Source organism: Halichoerus grypus, chromosome 1 (genome assembly GCF_964656455.1).
Source record: "Halichoerus grypus chromosome 1, mHalGry1.hap1.1, whole genome shotgun sequence".
NCBI classification, from domain to species: Eukaryota; Metazoa; Chordata; class Mammalia; order Carnivora; family Phocidae; genus Halichoerus; species Halichoerus grypus.
In genome coordinates, this window is record NC_135712.1 from 199,892,729 (window position 1) to 199,910,050 (window position 17,322).

At 42.4% G+C, this 17,322-nt stretch overlaps 1 protein-coding gene across 9 annotated transcripts in view; it reads left to right on the forward strand.

Annotated features, from left to right (window-relative positions):
- The first annotated feature begins 2,742 nt into the window (after positions 1 to 2,742).
- SMARCC1 (SWI/SNF related BAF chromatin remodeling complex subunit C1) overlaps positions 2,743 to 17,322 on the forward strand; it is a 176,100-nt gene continuing 161,520 nt past the window's right edge. For 5 of the 9 annotated variants that reach the window (XR_013450133.1, XM_078078699.1, XM_078078697.1 and 2 more), the window contains exons 1-2: positions 2,743 to 2,989; positions 12,934 to 13,053. Coding sequence is in view for 8 of the 9 variants with exons in the window: in XM_078078699.1 (XP_077934825.1) it covers positions 2,795 to 2,989; positions 12,934 to 13,053 (315 nt within the window). In the remaining variant the exon portion in view is untranslated. The remainder of the gene's footprint in view (positions 2,990 to 12,933; positions 13,054 to 17,322) is intronic. The other 4 variants (XM_078078705.1, XM_078078700.1, XM_078078702.1 and 1 more) reach the window with 2 other exon arrangements.

Consider the following 17,322-nt stretch of genomic DNA (forward strand, 5'->3'; position numbering starts at 1 on the left):
AGAGAGAGAGAAGCAGAGGCAGAGGGAGAAGCAGGCTCCCCGCCTAGCAGGGAGCCCGACGTAGGACTTGATCCCAGGACCCTGGGATCATGACCTGAGCCGAAGGCAGACGGTTAACCATCTGAGCCACCCAGGTGCCCCTACGCTAACATTTTTGAGAATGATGGGTCATCATGTCAGCAACATACTCTTATGTGGTTCAGGAAAAGAAAAAGCTCTTTGTACTGTATTTGTAACTTTTTTGTAAGTTTGAGATTATTTCAAAATAAAAACTTTAAAAATTATTTATTTATTTATTTTTTAAATATTTATTTGAGATAGAGAGCAAGAGAGCGAGCGCGCACGAGCTTGGGGGGAGAGGGGAGAGGGAGAAGCAGGCTCTTCGCTGAGCAGGGAGCCAGACGCGGGGCTCAATTCTAGGACCCTGGGATCACAACTTGAGTGGAAGGCAGATGCATATAACAACTGAGCCACCCAGGTGCCCCCAAAATAAAAACTTTTAAAACATGATAAAACCATTTTATTTAAAAATGCCCACCTTTATAATGTGCTCAATTAATTTTAATGACAAATTTTAGATGTTTTTCTTAAAAGGAAAAGGTATGTAGTTTTCCAAATTAGTTTAGAAGTTATATGAGCAAAAAAATTGGAATACCACTGGCCTGGAAGAACTAACTTCCTTCTCTATGGCTCCGGGCAAATGAAATAGTTTTCTGAATTCCTCCAGAACATTTTCTCTGCTCTACTCACAAGCTATTAATAGGAAACACAGTTGGGGCACCTGGGTGGCGTAGTCAGTTAAGTGTCAGACACTTGGTTTTGGCTCAGGTCGTGATCTCAGGGTCATGAGCTCTAGCCCTGCTTCCGGCTCCGAGCTCAGCACGGATGCTGCTTAAGACTCTCTCCCTCTCCCTCGGCCCCTCCCTGCATCTCTCTCAAATAAATAAATAAATAAATCTTAAAAAAAAAAAAAAAGAAAATGCAGTGTACTTAGGAAGGAGGGGGTGCATTAGTACTCCAGGGTCTAATACTCTAATACTTGCTAGCCAGTTACTTAACCTCTCTCTGCCTCAATTTCCTTATCTGCAGTAATACAGGTGTACCTAGCACAGAGGACAGCACATAAAAGTGCCCCATAAACACCAGCTATTGTCAGTATTTCTGAAGCCTGAGCTCTAAGGGGAAAAGAGTCACATCTGACTCATATATTATTCTCATTGTTTCTGTCCTACACTGTTTATCAGGTAATCTTTTTTCATCTTCTTTCTCTAATATATCATTCACACCTGCAACTATTATCTTCCTAATCTGTAGATCTGATCACATCATTCTCTCTGTTCAAGCTGATTTCCCAATGCTTACAGGATAAAGTCAAAATTCACTGCCACAATCAAGTAACATCTCTGCTTCCACACCATGGGCTCAAAGAAGGTTTCACCCAGCTTGCTTTCACACTTTAAAGCCTTTGATCCAGTTGTTTTTGTGCATCTAAAATGTCCTTTCCTCCCTGATTTTTTAAAGATTTTATTTATTTATTTGAGAGAGAGAGAATGAGAGACAGAGAGCACAAGAGGGAAGAGGGCAGAGGGAGAAGCAGACCCCCTGCTGAGCAGGGAGCCCGATGTGGGACTTGATCCTGGGACTCCAGGATCATGACCTGAGCCGGGAGGCAGTCGCTTAACCAACTGAGCCACCCAGAAGCCCACATTCTATTCATTCTTAAAAGTTGGTCTCAAAACCTCACCAGACTTTCTCACAAGTAATTAGTCACCTACTGTTCTGGTGTTATATAACATCATGTTTATAACGCCATAATGGCCAATCGTACTTTGTCAGTAATTTAAAATCTTTCTGCTCCTCCGTAGGTCATTCATTCACTCATTCATCAAATATTTATGGACTATCCATTAGATAACAGGCTCTGTTCCCAGCACTGAAAGTACCCCTGTGAACAAGTCACGATTAGGTTCTCATGTAATGAATGTGGACAAGTAAGAAAATAAGAAAAATACCAGGTCGTCGTGAGTGCTACACAGAGAATGTCGAGTGAATATGATTAGCTGTTCAATATTGTACGCTCAGAGATCGTTTTTCTAAAGTACCCTTAGGCTATGAATTTGAAAGCGCCTAAGCGACAGTCATAGGGGAAGAGCTGTCCAGATCTCAGGAACAGCCGGTGCAAGGGCCCCGAGGTAGGAAAGAGCTGGTGTGGCTAAAGCCACGAGGGGGAGGAAGGTGTGTGCTGCCGAAGCAGCTCCGGGTGGTGGTCCCAGGTGGACGTTTACAAAGGGTACGCGACCACTTTGTGCAGAAAGTCTGAGGGCAGAGGGGCAAGCCGACGCAGATTCCCACCCTGCGTGGGGGTTCCTCGGCCAGCACTGGACACCCTAAACGGGTTCCCCCTCGAAACTTCTCACGCCAGGTCTTTTCTCCAACGGTGCCGATGACACAGAACCTCGGTGCAGTGGTTGACGGGATGCCGGAACTTGGATACAGCACCTCCCGCAGAGGCCCAGGCTGCGTAGCGGAGAAGGTGCGCAGCCTGCCTCGGCTGGCGGAAGAGGCGGGGGCAAGTGCTCGTCCCAAACCCGCCCGGCGCCGGTGCTGCGCATGCGTGCGCGCGTGCCCTCTTCGGGTCCCTAGAAGGGGCGGGGCCGGCCCTCCGCGCCGGAAGGGGGTTGGCTGGGCGGGGTCGGGAGGCGGTGGTGGCGGCTGCGCGCGCGCGCGCGAGTGCGAACGGGGATCGCTGCGAGGGCCGGGGCGGGCCGGGCGGTGGGGACGACCGACGGCGACTATGGCCGCGGCGGCGGGCGGCGGCGGGCTAGGGGCGGCGGCGGGCGCCGCGGGCGCGGGAGGCGCGGCGACGGCCGCGGGCCTGGCCGTTTATCGGCGGAAGGACGGTGGCCCGGCCAGCAAGTTTTGGGAGAGCCCGGAGACGGTGTCCCAGCTGGATTCGGTGCGGGTCTGGCTGGGCAAGCACTACAAGAAGGTGGGTTCGCGCGCCCGTGGTGGCCGGGGAGGCCACGCGACGGGAGCCGGGCGCAGCTACTGGCCTCGCGGGCCTCGGGCCGCCCCTCCCCCCCCGCGCGCCACGAGGGACAACAAAGGCAGGCGCCGGGCCCGCCACGCCCCCGCCGTCCGCTCTCGGCGCCCGCGCGCCGGGGGCTCCAGCGGGCCCCGGGGGCCAGGCCTCTGGGAATCCCCGCATCGCGGGCGAGAGCCCCGGCTCACCCCGGTGTGCAGGAGCATCTCGAGCTCAGCAAACCGGAGGGCGTGAATCTCTTTTGTTAGCTGCATTGGGTGTGCGAACAATGATTATTACAAACTGTCCGAGCCAGGGTTGTAAGAGCAGCTTCAAGTTTTGTTTAGAGACTCATCTTCAAAGTCAAGTGAGATAGCTAAGGTTCTACTACCTGTTGTTGGTTTGGTAAAGAATGACTAGACGATTGTACTCGGAAGTTAATAAGCAGCAGGCCAATATAATGGGTGATAGTGTGGATGAGCACCGATATTAAAAAATGACAGTTTTTACTTCATTGTACTTTTAGTTCCGTGTAGTGTGAGTACAGGAGTTAACGTTCACTGGTACCTAATGTGTTTCTCAGTGAGGCCTTCCCTGAGAATCCCATTTACACTAGACTGCCGCACTTCATATCAATACCTTTATTTTCTTTGTACCACTTTGTGAGATTATTTTTTTCATTTAGCTGTTTCTCCTACTTTTGGGAGGTAAGTTCCGCTGAGTCAGTGGTATTGAAAGTTGTGAATTAACCTTTTATTTATAACGAAGTGTTTTTTAACTTCCCCTTGTGGATACCTAGGAGTGACTCCCTTAGAAGGTGTGATGAAGCAGACAGCCTAAAATACCTCCTCTGCCCCAGATTTCCGAACACCCTTTTCAAGTTCCATACTTCCCCCATTGAGAACCATAGCACTGGGGCAAGGACCTTGTCAGGCCTCTTCACTGCAGTGCCCCCCCCACCCCCATGGTTGGTACTAATTGCCTCGCCCTTAGTAGTTGCTTAGTAAATATTTGTTCAGTGAATGAAAAGACGAAGTAGTCTAGAAACCTATTCATTTGAGTTCTGCAGCGCAATGGAGTCTGTCAGGTTTTGGAGGTTGATAGGGACAGGATTGGGTTCTTTTGACATTACACTGTGGTACTTTCAGAAGTGATTGTTTCTTACTGAAGTTTTAGGAAGTGAGAGACAGTATATATTTTTATATGCTTTGACTTTTTTTGCCCCAAAATTTTGCAATCACATTTGGGATTGCCAGTTTTTCTCATCTGCGTATAAGTAGACAAGAATATTGCTCTCCCTTTTACAGTGATAAATTGGTCACTTTTTTTTATGTAGGCAGCAGAGCTTCTAGAAGTGGCTAAGGGAATTGAACATATTTATATTATGAGAGTATTATTTTTATCTTATGCCCTTCAGCCAATGCTTTGGGTTTTAAATTCAGTGTACCTTAATGTAGCCTTCCCCTCCCCCAGTCTGGATTTCTTTATTGAGATATAATTGACATATAACATATTAGTTTATCAATGTAGTTTTAGCAGAAATGAGGAGTATTCCTTTGGATATCAAGGAAGAGGAAGGAGAAAGAGAAATAATAGTAATTTCTACCTCTCCAAACTCTTGTGTGCATCTGTTTGGGCCCAATTTTGTTTGAATGGGTGAAGAAGTGGTTCTGGGGCTGACTGAGGGATTTGTCCCAGAGTGTTGAGGCCATTGGGTAAATGTTGGCTCAGTGTTCTTCAGGCCTTAAAGATCAAGTAAAAGTTAGGTCTCAGGGTTTCATAAGGCCAGAGTATATTTCTTGGGCCTCCTCAAATTCAGAATTGTATATTCCTTATGCCTGACAGCCAGAATCCTGTCAGCCTTAGAGAGTGGTGTTGGAGTGGCGAAAGTACTATCCAGGACACAATATATTTCCACTCAGTGTACACATTGATGGGTTTTAACTATTTTCTGTTGCATTTAATACTACATTTTCACATTCATAAATCTCAGCAACTGAATGAAACATGACAGTGGTAGTCCCATTTTTATGAATTTTTTTTTTTTTTAAGATTTTATTTATTACAGAGAGTGAGCACACGAGCAGGGGGAAGGGGCAGAGGCAGAGGGAGAAGCAGGCTCACCACCGAGCAGGGAGCCCGATGTGGGACTCCGTCCCAGGATCCTGAGATCATGGCCCAAGCCAAAGGCAGCCACCCAACGGACTGAGCCACCCAGGCGCCCCCCATTTTTATTAATGGGTTTATCCATGTGTTCCATGAACAACAGTTGGGCATCTAACTGTATCTGGGCACTTAAACCATTACTCAAATCCTTATAACAGTCGTGGTTCATAGATATTTATTTCATTTTACACATGAGTGGAACCTGAGACTCCAGATATAAGTGACTTCTCTAAGATTACAATTAGGAGTGGTGAAGGTCTGCCTGGCTCCAAAGCCCCAATTTTTTTTGCTACACATAATCCCTCTCATCAAGGAATGTAGTGGAAGGTAGTGGAAAATGTAGTGGTAAAAGACATAGACACTTACTTGTAAAACTCATGTGGTTTCAAATTAAAAGAACTTCGTTTTATTTTTGTTTTCTCTGTGTCCTTAGTAGGTGCTCAGTACATGTTTGTTCAATGAATGAACAGATTCTAGTCTAGGAACCTATTCATTCAAGCTTTGTTGATAAATTTGGCTCAGGAACACGGAAGGGAGAGGGAATACTTTTTGATTAGGATGAGCTTCAACTGGGCCAAAGAAGTCCAGAGGAGGTGACTCCTGGAGGGGGGCAGGGTAGGTGATTGGGAGCACAGGGTGGTTAACCGTTGGCTTGAGGTTGCATTTGAAGTCCAGCAGCAGGGCGGAAGCTTCTTCATCTCCTACCTGAGCTGCCTTTGTATTATTGGGTACATGTCTTTTCATCCTAACTTTGATGAAGATGAAAGCTGTATTTCTGTCCGTGGTTTCTGAGTGGTTTTCAAATGATAAAACCTTACTGATTTTAATGGTTTCAACTCCGATACTTTGGAGGTGAAGGATATCTGTAAACCATTAAGTTCCCAGGTAAGTTTCTTCCTGGTTTGGCTTATTAATGAAATAAGATTTAAGATGTCAGGATGATTTCAATGTCAGGGTGATCGCTGAAGTAGACTAGATTGCCTAAGGAATGCATTTCAATACACTTTACATAGAGTATTTAACAGTTAAAGACAGTTTTTTGTTTTATGGGTCATTTGCTGCAATAGGTTTGTTTAGGGACAAGTTATTAAAATTTGGATACTTTATTGATGCCATAGATAGCATAAAGCAGATATATTGATAAAACTTTCTGAACTTATCTTTATACCTTTCTTTTCTTTCTCTCTTTTTTTATCTTCCTACCTTTCTTAATCAAAATACTTGAGACTAAAAATTTTTGGTTGTCTTAAGTAAAACATGCTGTTGAACTTTTTTTTGATCAAAAGATAAAATGTTTATGACTGAAATAATCTATAGTCATTATTTTATTTTATTTTTTTGTTAATCAGAATTCAATATTTTGAAAGCTGTCAAGAACCCTTTATGTTTTAGGTAATGTTTTTGGAAGCCATTTGAAATGAGCTCTATTATGTCACTGTAGGATAGTGAATGAGCGTTATACTTCGGAAGATGTAGTTCAGTACTCTTGGCTGCTAATAACTTGTCCCTAATTGGTGGTGTCCTTGAGCAGATGACTTGATTCCTGTTTTAATTTTTCATATGTAAATTGAGAGTAAGATTGACTTCCTTAAGACTGAATCAAACGAGATGGTTGTTGAAGATGAGGTTATGTAAATTTGAGGTGGTGATGATACTTTTGTGTATATCCCATGGTCAGCTTGCTTTATTCTTATTGGTTAAATAGAATGTTAATATTTTGAAGTGTTTAAAAGTTGATTTAAAACATTATAACATTGGCTGCCTTTTGAGTGGTTGTGAGGTATAGATTAATACATTAACATGACAGTTCATTTATGAATTAAAAATGTCATCTTTTTCGTGTTCGGTAACTTTTGTGGGTGATTTGGAAAAAGTATTTAACCAAGGTTAAATATTTTATAATTAAAATAATTGGGGGAGGGGTGCCTAAGTGGCTCAGTTGGTTAAGCGGCTGCCTTCGTCTCAGGTCATGATCCCAGGGTCCTGGGATCGAGTCCCATGTCGGGCTCCCTGCTCAGCGAGGAACCTGCTTCTCTCTCTCTCCCTTGTCTCCTGGCCTGTGCTCTCACTCTCTCTCTGCCAAATAAATAAATAAAATATTAAAAATAAAAAATTTGGGGGTGCCTGGGTGGCTCAGTTGGTTAAGCGTCTGTCTTCTGCTCAGGTCATGAACCCAGGGTCCTGGCATCCAGCCCTGAGGCAGTCTGCTTCTCCCTCTGCCTCTGCCTCTCTCTCTCTGTGTCTCTCATGAATAAAATAAAAATAAAATCTAAAAAAAAATTGGATTTTAAAATAGTTAAGGTAATAATTTTGATTGAACTTTGAACCTGGCCATCTTTATTTTGAAACTATAAGGTTGTCCACATGAAACCTTTTACATGTTTTTGTATTCTGAATGATAATATAGCAAATGAAACATGCATAGTAGTGAAATTTAGAATATATATGAAGCTATGTATATAGCAGTTGCTAAACTTAATTTTTGCCTAAAGGGTTGATTTGGTTTTTGCTGAACAGCCTTCCTCCAAGATGGTGTGTTTTTCAGTTTTAGGATTTGGCATTGTTCAGTTATCTACAGGTATCTGAAAAATAGAAAGTTAGGCTCATTAATTTTTCATGTTGCTTTACTATGTACAAAAAATTGCAGTACAATTTTGTACTGAGAAACCCATTCTTATAAAAATTAAAGTTACCTTGTGGATATATACTCCATATTTTGTCAGTTCTGTAGTATACATTTGAAGAGTTTATTAAAGATTACATGAGTGCTATGAATTACTTACTGAGTATTGCTTATTAAAGATTTACTGTGTTGAGTAAATTGGAAAAAACCAGATACTGAATTGTCACTTGTAAGTGTATAGTCCTTAAAAAAGTAAACTTGAGGGCGCCTGGGTGGCTCAGTCGTTAAGCATCTGCCTTCGGCTCAGGTCATGATCCCAGGGTCCTGGGATCGAGCCCCGCATCGGGCTCCCTGCTCTGCGGGAAGCCTGCTTCTCCCTCTCCCGCTCCCCCTGCTTGTGTTCCCTCTCTCACTGTCTCTCTCTGTCAAATAATAAAAAAAAAAAAAAGTAAACTTGATAGTTTTTGTGGGAATTGACAACTGGCAATATATTATAGGAAAGGGGAATCGTAAGTAGTTTTCAACGTTAAAAATTGTTTAACTCGGGGTGCCTGGGTGGCTCAGTCGTTAGGCGTCTGCCTTCGGCTCAGGTCATGATCCCAGGGTCGTGGGATCGAGCCCCACATCGGGCTCTCTGCTCCGCGGGAAGCCTGCTTCTCCAACTCTCCCACTCCCCCTGCTTATGTTCCCTCTCTCGCTGTGTCTCTCTCTGTCAAATAAATAAAGAAAATCTTTTAAAAAAATTGTTTAACTGGTTTTTAATTTTTAAAAATTTTAAAAAGATTTTATTAGAGGGAGAGAAAGAGCCGTGGGCGGGGGGGGAGGGCAGAGGGAGAGGGAGAAGCAGACTGCCTCGGGGCTGGATGCCAGGACCCTGAGGTCATGACCTGAGCCTAAGTCAGAAGCTTAACTGATTGAGCCACCCAGGCTCCCCTTTAACTTTTAAATTGTAATACAGCATATTCTTTAACTAAGATGTGTAGTAATACCTGAAACAGATTTTTTAAAAAAGTTTATTGGTTCTTTTTTTTTTTTTGAATATTTTACTTATTTATTTGAGAGAGAATGAGAGAGAGAGGGCACAAGCAGGGGGAGGGGCAGAGGGAGAAGGAGACTCCCCCCTGAGCAGGGAGCCTTGTGCGGGCCGGATCACAGGACTCCAGGGTCATGACCTGAGCCGAAGGCAGACGCTTAGCCGACTGAGCCACCCAGGCGCCCCAGTTTAGTGGTTCTTAAAGTGGGTTCCCACTCCAGTTGTGTCATCTAGAACTTCTTAGAAATGCAAATTCTTGGGCCTGACCTATGGAATTAGAAACTCCAAGTGGGTCTAAAATTTGAAAAACATTATTTTAGGCCAACAAAATTGACATCTTATATGCTTAATTGTATGAAGTTTGTTTCCATTTTTTGACTGGTGTGTGGCACAGGTGTTTTACTTTGTGGCCTTACGAAAATGTTTTCACAGAACACCCTTAGTATAAAAGAAAACTTTTTATAAGGATGAAAAAGGAGTGGTCTAGAACAGGAATAGACAGATTTTTTTCTATAAAGGGCAGGAGAGTAAAGATTTTCGGCTTTTCAGGTCATGCCATCTCAATTATAACTGCTTGACTCTGCTGTTATATGAAAGCCATCATAGACAATGTGTAGTGAATGAGTGTGCTGTGTTTTGATAAAATTTTATTTATGGACACTGAAATTTGAATTTCATGTAATATGTGTCCTGAAATACGACTCTTTTTTTAAAAGATTTTATTTGTTTATTTGAGGGGGAGAGAGACAAAGCACAAGTCGGGTGTAGAGGGAGAGGGAGAAGTGGACTCCTCGCTGAGTGGGGAGCCCAACATGGGCTTGATCCCAGGACCTCGAGATCACAAGCTGAAGGCAGATGCTCAACCGACTGAGCCACCCAGGTGCCCGGAAATATTATTCTTTATTCTTTAAAATTTCTTTCCAGAGGTGCCTGGGTGGTGCAGTCGATTAAGTGTCTGACTCTTTGTTTCAATTCAGGTTGTGATCTCAGGGTCATGAGATCTGGTCCTGTGTCCGGCTCCCTGCTCAGCGCGGAGTCTGCTTGAGATTCTCTCCCTCTGCCCCTCCCGCTCATGCTCTCTCTCTCTGAAATAAATAAATCTTAAAAAAAATGAAATAAAATAAAATTTCCTTCCAACCATTTAAAAATCAAAAAACTGTTCTTAGCTTGTGGGCCACAGAGAAACAGGCAGTGGACTGGATTTTACCAACCTTTGGTCATGTAATATACAGCATTCCAACAAAATACCAGTCTTTAGCAAAGTGAACTGCATGCTGGCTGTTTCATTTAGAGTGGAAAGCTAATGCACCTGTATAAATAAAATTTGGGAGGATACTAAGCTTTAAGAAGAATTGCCTTTTATATCATGCCTTATCTTTGCTTGGCAGTAGTACAAATTGAGAGCCATTCAATTTAGTAAGAGTAGACGGTACAGCTGATAATCATTTTGCCATATATAAATCACTTACAAATTATTTTTTGTAATAGAAACCTACCACATTAATCTTGAAATGTTGGATGATACTGGGAACGAGGTTTGTTGCAGGAAGAAAAATTCATTTTACTATCTTTTGTTATCTTTTCAATTTCAAGGAGGTATAGATGTTTTTCCTTTTCAAAATTGGAGGTTTAAAAAAATTTATTGAATGGGGCGCCTGGGTGGCTCAGTCATTAAGCATCTGCCTTCGGCTCAGGTCATGGTCCTGGAGTCCTGGGATCGAGTCCCACATCGGGCTCCCTGCTCAGCGGGAAGCCTGCTTCTCCCTCTCCCACTCCCCCTGCTTGTGTTCCCTCTCTCACTGTGTCTCTCTCTGTCAAATAAATAAAATCTTTAAAAAAAATTTATTGAATGTATTGGCTTTTCAAAGTGATATTGAACATTTCGTACTTAATTAAACTTTCACATTTAATTTAACTTGCTAATTTATGCTTTCCCTGTCATGTTACGTATTTCCTTGCTGTGGAACCAGCTTGCTCTCTGCCACTGGTTTGGCCTTTGGACATTGTCGACATTAGCGTGGATAACTTTTCAGATACATCTGTTTACAATTTTTTAAAAGATTTTATTTATTTATTTGAGAGATAGCAACAGAGATAGTGACAGAGATAACGAGAGAGAGCACAAGTGGGGAGGAGAGAGAGAAGCAGGCTCCTGTGGAGCAGGGAGCCCGATGTGGGGCTCGATCCCAGGATCCTGGGATCATGACCTGAGCTGAAGGCAGACACTTATCCAACTGAGTCACCCAGGTACCCCTAAAAAATTTTTTTTATTGTAGTAAAAAACGTAATGATTTACCATCCTAACCATTTTTTTTTTTTTTAAGATTTTATTTATTTATTTGACACAGAGAGCAAGAGCAGGAACACAAGCAGGGGGAGTGGGAGAGGGAGAAGTAGGTTTCCCACTGAGCAGGGAGCCTGATGCGGGGCTCGATCCCAGGACCCCAGGATCATGACCTGAGCCAAAGGCAGACACTTAATGACTGAGCCAACCAGGCGCCCCCCCCGTCCTAACCATTTTTAAGTGCACATAAAAATAACCACTTTATTATATTCAAAACTTCTTGGCATAAAACAACCTATTTTTTTTTTTAAAGCTTTTATTTATTTATTTGACAGAGAGAGAGAGAGCAGGGATACAAGCAGGGAGAGTGGGAGAGGGAGAAGCAGGCCTCCCGCGGAGCAGGGAGCCTGTTGTGGGGCTTGATCCCAGGACCCTGGGATCATGACCTGAGCTGAAGGTAGCTGCTTAACAACTGAGCCACCCACACACCCCTAAGACAACCATTTTATTATGCTCAAAGTTTCTGTGTGTCAGGAATTTGGAAAGGTACGATGGGGACAGTTGTCTCTGAGAACTGTGTCTAGGGTTTCAACTGGGAAGATTTGATGATTGGGGATAACTTGACAGCTGGGGGCAGAATCATCTGGAACCATCTTTTTTTTTTTTTTTTAAGATTTTATTTATTTATTTGACAGAGAGAGACACAGCGAGAGAGGGAACACAAGCAGGGGGAGGGGGAGAGGGAGAAGCAGGCTTCCCGCAGAGCAGGGAGCCCGATGTGGGGCTCGATCCCAGGACCCTGGGATCATGACCTGAGCCGAAGGCAGACACTTCACGACTGAGCCAACCAGGCGCCCCTAGAACCATCTTTACTCATGTGTCTGGTGGTTGTACTATCAGTCTTCTGGGACATCACCTGGGGCTTCTGGCCATAGCATCTCCAAGAGGCTTCTCCATGTAGTCTGGGCTTCCTCAAAGTATGGTGTGCTCAGGGTAGTTAGACTTAGTGGTAGTTCAGGACTCCAGAGGTGACTGTCCCCAGAAGACTACGTGAAAGCTTTTGACTTACCCTCAGAGGTCCCACAGCATCACTCCCCCACCCCCCCCACTGCATTCTAATGGTTACAAGTTAGTCATTAAGGATGGTCTTTTTTTTTTTTTTTAAGATTTTATTTATTTATTTATTTGACAGAGACAGCGAGAGAGGAAACAAGCAGGGACAGTGTGAGAGGGAGAAGCAGGCTTCCCGCTGAGCGGGGAGCTAGACGTGGGGGTCAATCCCAGGACCCTGGGATCATGACCTGAGCCGAAGGCAGACACTTAATGACTGAGCCACCCAGGCGCCCCAAGGATGGTATTGATTCAGCAAAAGAAGGGCATACACCCTATTTCTTGATGAGAGGAGTATCAAAGAAATTTGTAGGCCTGTTTTAAAAACAATACAGTCTGCTCTCTGGCCACAAGTTATTTATATTCATCCCACTTACAAAATACATTGGCTAATAGGTCTCATCTGATTATAGTATCAGGCTCAAGTTTGAGGTTCAGGATCTCACCATCTACTTTAGGTGCAGGTGCACACGAGATGACTTGGATTCATTGCTTGGGCATGGTTTCTCCTGAGACCTGTTAACTTTCCCTCCCCACTGTACCCAGTATTTTTGTAAGCCTCTTTACAGCAAAGACCATGGCTCAGACCTGTGCAAATCTGTCACCTGGCCAGTGTTAGTAGCTAATAGGAAGTAAGCTACCATTCTCTTCCGCACGATTGTCCCAGTTTTTGAGTCCTCATCTTTATCTTACAGTATGTTCATGCGGATGCTCCTACCAACAAAACACTGGCTGGGCTGGTGGTACAGCTTCTTCAGTTCCAGGAAGATGCCTTTGGGAAGCATGTCACCAACCCGGCCTTCACCAAACTCCCGGTAAGTACATCAGCTTATAATAACACTGGGGAATCTGCAGTTTCTGTGCTCTCAAGTGCACCCTACAGCTCTTTCCTTTATTGCTACTATCCTGTAGAATAAACAAAGAGCCTCAACTGAATTTTAGCTATAGATTATTATTGCTTTTTAAGTGTAGGAAGCTCCACTTTCAGGAGTCATTTAACATTTGCATGAAACATCACAATAGCTATTTATAGACTTAATTATGAACATTTTACTATGTTGTAGTTTCCTTGTAGTCTCTGCTATACGAGGTCTTCTCCATTCTTTCTCCTGATTCAATTCTTGTGGCTAGGATACTTTCTTGTGGAATTTTTATCTTGTGTCGGTAAGATTTTCTGAGCTTGTGTGAAATATAATTCTGTTGTCCTTGCAATTGATACTTTGATAGTTTGGTTTGGTATATAAATACTGGGTTATGCTTTTTTTCCTTTTGAAATATGTAGGTTTTATTCTTTTTATTTTTAAGTTTGTTTATTTTTAGTAATCTCTACACCCAGCATGGGGCTTGAACTCACGACCTGGAGATCAAGAGTCTCATGTCTACCAACTGAGCCAGCCAGGTGCCCCTGGTTTTGTTCTTTCCTTAACATTTGATTTTGTAGAGAAAAATCTGATACTTGATTTTCCCCTTTTTTATACTGATCTTTGAAATTCAGAAATATGACTAGTTACAAGTCATGATCTGACGACTCAGTAATGTTTCTTTAGCTCAGGGAACATTCAGTCTATTAGTCTCTCCCATCCTGTATTCCTTCATTTATATTTTTGAACTTTATTTGTGCAAACATTAGAGTTCTAGGAATTACTTGTAGCTTTTCTCATAATTTTTGTCTTCTGATTCTCTGATTTGGAGTTTTGCAGTTTCCAGTCTGATGTTTGCTTCCTCCACTGAATTTATAGGTAGACCTTTTTTTTAAATCTCAAGTTTCTGATTTGGGTGTTCTTATTTCATCACTAACCTTTTTGTTTTAACAATCCATTGCTCTCTCGGGTAAATTGAGAATAGGAGATAGTATACGTTTTTTTACTGATCTTGCAGTAAATGTGTTTAGTTTGCTTATGGTATTTTTGCTGTCCATACATTTATTTTTATTTAGTCAGATACAGAATTGTTTTGTTTGTTTTGTTTTTGTTTTGTAATCTCTACCCCCAATGTGGGGTTGGAACTTATGACCCTGAGATCAAGAGTCACATCAAGAGCCAGCCAAGCGCCCATAGAATTGTGGTTTTTGAATCATGATAGGAAGCTTTCTTCACTCGTAGGTGAGGAAGGAATTTAGTCAGGTTTTCTTCTAGTACTTATATGGCTTCATTTTTTATACTTAATTCTCATCTATTTAGATTTTATCTTGGTGTTCAGTGTGAGCAATAGATCCAGTTTTATCTTTTTTCTTAGGATTATCTGGTTATCCCAGTGATGTTTATTAAAAAGTGCTTCTTTCCCCCCACTGATATGAGCTCAGCAAGTATTAAGCATTTGGTTATTTATCAAATTCTGAGACTTTAAAGAGCAATACAGTGTATTGTTTGTCCTCAGGGGCTGCATACTCTAGTGAGCTGAATGAATAGAGCCTTGGGGTTTCCTGGTGATCCTGGTGATGAAATGTCTTCCAGGGGAAAGGGCATTTGAATTTGAGACTTGAAAGTTGAGTATGAGTTCTTCAGGGAAATGCTGAAGGGTGGGATTTTCAGGCAGTGATAGCAACGTGTAAAAGCATAAAGGCCTGAGAAAAGGTGGTACTTGAAGGTAGTTGTGACAGTTCAACAAGATTAGAACTGAGGGGCGCCTGGGTGGCTCAGATGGTTGAGCGTCTGCCTTCGGCTCAGGTCATGATCCTGGGGTCCTGGGATCGAGTCCCGCACAGGGCTCCCTGCTAGGCAGGGAGCCTGCTTCTCCCTCTGCCTCTGCCTCTCTCTCTCTCTCTCTGACTCTCATGAATAAATAAATAAAACATTAAAAAAAAAAGACTAGAACTGAGGACAAATAGGCAGAGAAGTGGGCTAGAGTCTGTCGTAATAGGCCAAGTTTACTGTGCTAGATGTGTGGCCTTTATCTCGTAAGTGATGGGGAACCATAACAAGGGAGAGAGTAGTAGGTGGCTTAGTTGATTTTGGGTTTTAGAATAACCCCACAGGCTTCAGTGTGAAGAATGGGTTGGAAGCTGTTGAGATTGGAGGCTTTGAAAACTCTTCATGAAGAAACTGCTCTCATAATCCACTGTTATGGTCCCCTGTGGAGGAAACAGTGGATTGATTGATTGATTGATTGATTTTTAAAGATTTTATTTATTTGAGAGAGAGCAAGAGTGCGCGCGAGAGAACACGAGCGGGGGGAACAGCAGGTAGAGGGAGAAGCAGACTCCCCGCTGAGCAGGGAGCCTGAGGTGGGGCTTGATCCTAGGGCTCCGGGGCCATGACCCAAGCTGAAGGCAGACACTCAACCAACTGAGCCACCCAGGCGCCCCAGAAGCAGTAGATTTAAAGTGGATGGAAAGGAACTCAGAGTTTAAGGGGGCAGAACTTGGTAATATCTTGGGGGGGGCAGTATAGGGGCTGGAAAGAGAAAGAATTTACTAGGAGGACTACACTGAGCAATCAGACACCGTTAGCACGAAGGGGAAAGCCAGAGTAAAAGCAGGTTCCTGGGGAAAGGTACTCAGTTTAGCCTGTGTTATGGTTGGTTCTCTGATAGGCACCTCGGGTTTAGAAATCTTGTGGGTACGAGGAAATGAGGTCTGGAGTTTAGAGTACAGGTTGAATTAGAAAAGATTTGGGAGTTACTGTGTACTGGATGAATTCACAGTTGTGGAGCAAGATCATTCCTTCTCTTTGGATTTGCTTTTTAACTTTATCCTTTTAAAATACCTACTTTTTAATGTGTGATTTATGTTGTATATGTGTAATGTATTAGCAGTGTAGTAAGTACCTGTATATAATTTATGAATAAATTTTTAGATATTGGAGGGACATGTCTATTTTGTACTACTGGGAATTACTCAACTGGATGATCAACTTCATTTTCTTAGCCATGTGACTAATTGAGGTTCTGGGGTAACTTTTGTAAGTTTAAAATTAATTCAAAGTAAAAATTTTGCAAGAATAATGCAAAGAACTTTCATTTTCCCTTTATTCAGAATCCCCGATTGTTAACATTTTACTACATTTGCTTTATCACTCTTTTTCTCTGTGTGTGTGCGTGTTTTTTTTTTTCTGAATCATTTGAAAGCTCCGTGTTCCTTTACCACTAATTACGTGGGTTTACTTCTTTTTTTTTTTTTTTAAAGTTTCTTCTGTCTTATATATTTTTTTTTTTTAAGATTTTATTTATTTATTTGAGAGAGAGAGAATGAGAGAGAGCACATGAGAGGGGGGAGGGTCAGAGGGAGAAGCAGACTCCCTGCTGAGCAGGGAGCCCGATGCGGGACTCGATCCAGGGACTCCGGGATCATGACCTGAGCCGAAGGCAGTCGCTTAACCAACTGAGCCACCCAGGCGCCCTACATGGGTTTACTTCTTATTCCTGTATATTATGAAGCAGATTAGAATTACTAATTAGGAACTGATTGAAGTTATCATGTAAAACATTGCAACATAATACGTATAGATTGTACTTTATTAAGTATAACATTAATATTTAGAATAAAATTTACAGATAACATTACATGAAGTATTTTCTATTATGTGATTCACATTATTTGGTATTTCTAACTAGGATTGTATGAATGGTCTTAAAAAATAGTATGTACAAGAGGCTTTATTCATGGGATATTTAACTCTTGGGAATGAAAGCATTATTTTTTTTCCAGATTTTAAAGATTAGGGAAGAATATTTTTAGGCAAAAGCCATAAATAAAAATAATTCATGGCGTAGTGCCAGTGGGACCAGATGTACTTTTCTTCCTCTTAAAATAGTGTTTAACATTTTCCCAAATGAAAGGGATTGATGTAATGTGTAATGGTGTCAAGTAAAAGGGGATGAGAAAGACAGTTAATGAAGCAAAGAATGTTTTAGTGAAACATGTCCGCTGTTTAACCTTAAACTTTTTTTTTCTTTTTTTCTTTCTGAATAAATGGTACTGGTATAAGAGTTCACTGTTTGGGCTGATTCTTTTTTTTTAATCAGAGTGGAACTTTATGGACTGACTTCCTAAGTCGTACCGGATATTAAACAGCTGGCTCAGTGTAGGGTATGTTCTATCTAATGCTAAATGGAGAAGTTAGGATTTAGGGAAAATTTGAAGGTTT